General features: G+C 55.9%; 1 protein-coding gene across 1 annotated transcript in view; it reads right to left on the reverse strand.

Annotated features, from left to right (window-relative positions):
* DNAI2 (dynein, axonemal, intermediate chain 2) overlaps nt 1-2,701 on the reverse strand; it is a gene marked incomplete at both ends in the record, with an annotated part of 5,897 nt that extends 3,196 nt beyond the window's left edge. Inside the window, 4 exons of the mRNA XM_010021983.1 lie at nt 927-1,040; nt 1,623-1,765; nt 2,308-2,429; nt 2,540-2,701. Coding sequence (XP_010020285.1) covers nt 927-1,040; nt 1,623-1,765; nt 2,308-2,429; nt 2,540-2,701 — 541 coding nt within the window. The remainder of the gene's footprint in view (nt 1-926; nt 1,041-1,622; nt 1,766-2,307; nt 2,430-2,539) is intronic.
* Between the last annotated feature and the right edge of the window lie 136 nt (nt 2,702-2,837).

The raw sequence follows: 2,837 nt of genomic DNA on the forward strand, positions 1-2,837 counted from the left end.
GTGGTCTGCGTGGCACCGAACCCCCCGCGCTCCCGCTTGCTCACTGCTCATTAGGTAACTGGAGGTGACAGAGGGCCGGGGTGAGGTCTGTCCCCTCGCCACCCCGCAGCGTGCAGCGCAGCCCTGCCACGCGTGCACTGCCAGCGCCGGCGGCTGCACAGCGAAATGAGTGCAATTAAACCACAGGGCTCGCCTGGCCGAGTAAACAGCAGAGCCATAAAGGAAGCTGGCAAAGAGCAGCCCTTTCCAGGCACTTGAGCAACAGCACAAGAACAACTCAGGGCATGAAATGATGGCAACTCTCCTGGGCTTTTGCCATGCAGTGACCCGGGGCTGAGGGTGAGCACGGCACATGTGCTGCTCCGCGTCTGCTCCTGCGGTCCCTGCCGGGCTCTGGCTGTGCCGCAGCAGTGTCACTGCCCCGAGTGCCTGCGAAGGGACCCAGGCAGTGTCCTCCCCTCTCCGGGTGCCTGCTCGGGGAAGCAGAGCCCCAGGGCTTCAGGCCCTGCTCGGGATATTCCCAGCTGCAGCACTAAGGACATGATGTCTTTGTGAGTGCAGCAGAGCTGGAACCAGGCTCTTGCTGAATTAAAATGAAGCCAGACCCTCTTTTAATACAGCTTCACTCTTAGATTAAGGGCATGTAGTGACAGGACAACGGGGAATGGCTTTAACCTGCCAGAGGGGAGATTGAGATGAGCTCTTGGGCAGAAGCTCTTCCCTGTGAGGGTGCTGAGGCGCTGGCACAGGGTGCCCAGAGAAGCTGTGGCTGCCCCATCCCTGGCAGTGTTCAAGGCCAGGTTGGACACAGGGGCTTGGAGCAACCTGCTCTAGTGGAAGGTGTCCCTGCCCGGGGCAGGGAGTTGGGACTGGATGAGCTTTAAGGTCCCTCCAACCCAAACCAGTCTGGGATTCACCTTCCTTACCCAGCTGCCCATTGTAGCATCCTCCCACCAGCACATACGAGTCTTTGGGGTTGTATTCCAGGGTCACAAGAGGTGATGGCGGCTTGAGAACCAGCTCGGGCTTGTTGGAGTTCTCTGCCAAGAAGGGATGAGTGAAGAGCAAAGTGCGGCCTGGAGGGCGAGCACCCACCTCTAAACCAGCCTCGTGCTACCGCATCTCGCTCCTCCACATCGGGCTGCATGAGGTGGCCATGTCACCAGGATGGCTCTGATGAGCCAGGGAAGGGAGGGACCCTGGTATCCCAACCCGTGGTACCCTGTCCCCTCTTCTTTGTGTTTTTCACCCCAAAATACAGCAGGTCTGAGAGTGCCTTTGCCAGAGCAGGACAACTCTCCCCCTGCCCTGTGCAGCCTCTGCCGTAATCAATCACAAGTGAACCACAGCAAGACAAGAACCACATCAGAGTGGGGCTCAGCTGCCTGCTGCGGTCCCAGGCTCTGTAGCTCACGCTGCAGTGGGATTTTAGTGGTTATTTCCCACCTGTTAGCCAGCTTTCAGGTCCCATTTCTCCCCTTCTCTGCATTGATCCGTGGTCAAAGCAGCCCCCGACCCCCTGTTCACCCCCTCCAGAGTGCTGTGAGGCTTCATTACGCTCTTTGAAGACACAAAGTGCTTCCGCAGCAGCAGCATTACCGACTGCTGAGTCTTCCCCTTACCAAGATCCCAGATGTACGAGTCAAGGCTCATGTCTGTCTTGTTTTGCTGGAACTCCAGGATGGAATAAGCCACTGCCAGTTTCTTGCTTGCATCGGGGCACCAGGAAAGGTGCGTGGCTGTCCTCTTGGCTGTGTTGGGGTCCCTTTTTGATAACAAGACATCAAATAAAGAGGTTAGTTTGCTCACAGCTTTGTCAGGCCCTGGGATGGCTGTGTCCCAAAGGAAGCTGGGGAGACAATTAAAACAAACTGCAGCTCATGAGCACTGAGTGCAGGAAATGAATCTCCCGAGGGTTGGGTGGAGGGAGAAGGACCGATGATTTAATGAAGTCTTTCCAGTTATATGTTTCTAAGAATCCAGTTATGTTACTGGAGCTGACTTCTAGAAATGACCTAAAGCCCCTGACATGGGAAAATAATCTCTGAGGCATAAAAGGAATTAATCAAATCCTGCCTAAAGCACTGTTGGAAGATGCTCAGAGCTGTGTCTGTCCCTGTACCTATCTCCAAAGTGCCTGAGCAGGGTGGAGAGGAACAGATTGAGTTTTGGAGCAGGGGGCTGCAGCAGGTCTCTCCATCCACAAACCCATCCATCACTATCCTAAGGCTGCTGGGTTTTCCACCTCTTTTGTCTCCAAAAGCAGTTTAATATGTAGTATGTGGAGAGCCCAGCTGGTTGTGCTACCTGATGGCATTGATGGTTTTTGCAGAGGGGGGTTCGATTTCCACCTCTATCATCTCCTCCTCATCAAAATACTCCTCATAGATGTCGATGGCGTTGTTCTGCTTGACGCAGTGCTCCATCAGCTATGGGGAAGCACAAGCAGAGGCTGTGGGGAGCTGCTAGGGCACGGGGACAGGCAGCGGGTGGGCAGGGGGGCTCTGGGAGCAGGAGCAGGGACACAGCCCGTCCTTACGGTGCCGAGCTGTGTGACGACGCTGATGTAGTGCTCATCCTTCTCCAGCTTCTTCCTGAAGCGCGCCGTCTGGTCCGCCTCGCGCGGGTTGATGTCTTTGGGCCAACCGCCCTCCACGTGGTTCACACCACGGGACTGCACCTTCACTCGGTCTGTGTTGACCTGGGGGTGACACAGAGGAAGCAGAGCAAAGGCTGAGCCCCAAAGGTGCAAAACCAGACCTAAACCATGCTATGGGAACACACCATCTCCCCTCATTTCCCATAGGAAGACAGGCTGAGAACACCGGGGCTGTTCA

The sequence above is a fragment of the Nestor notabilis genome, unplaced genomic scaffold (assembly GCF_000696875.1).
Source record: "Nestor notabilis isolate BGI_N333 unplaced genomic scaffold, ASM69687v1 scaffold17249, whole genome shotgun sequence".
Taxonomy (NCBI): Eukaryota; Metazoa; Chordata; class Aves; order Psittaciformes; family Psittacidae; genus Nestor; species Nestor notabilis.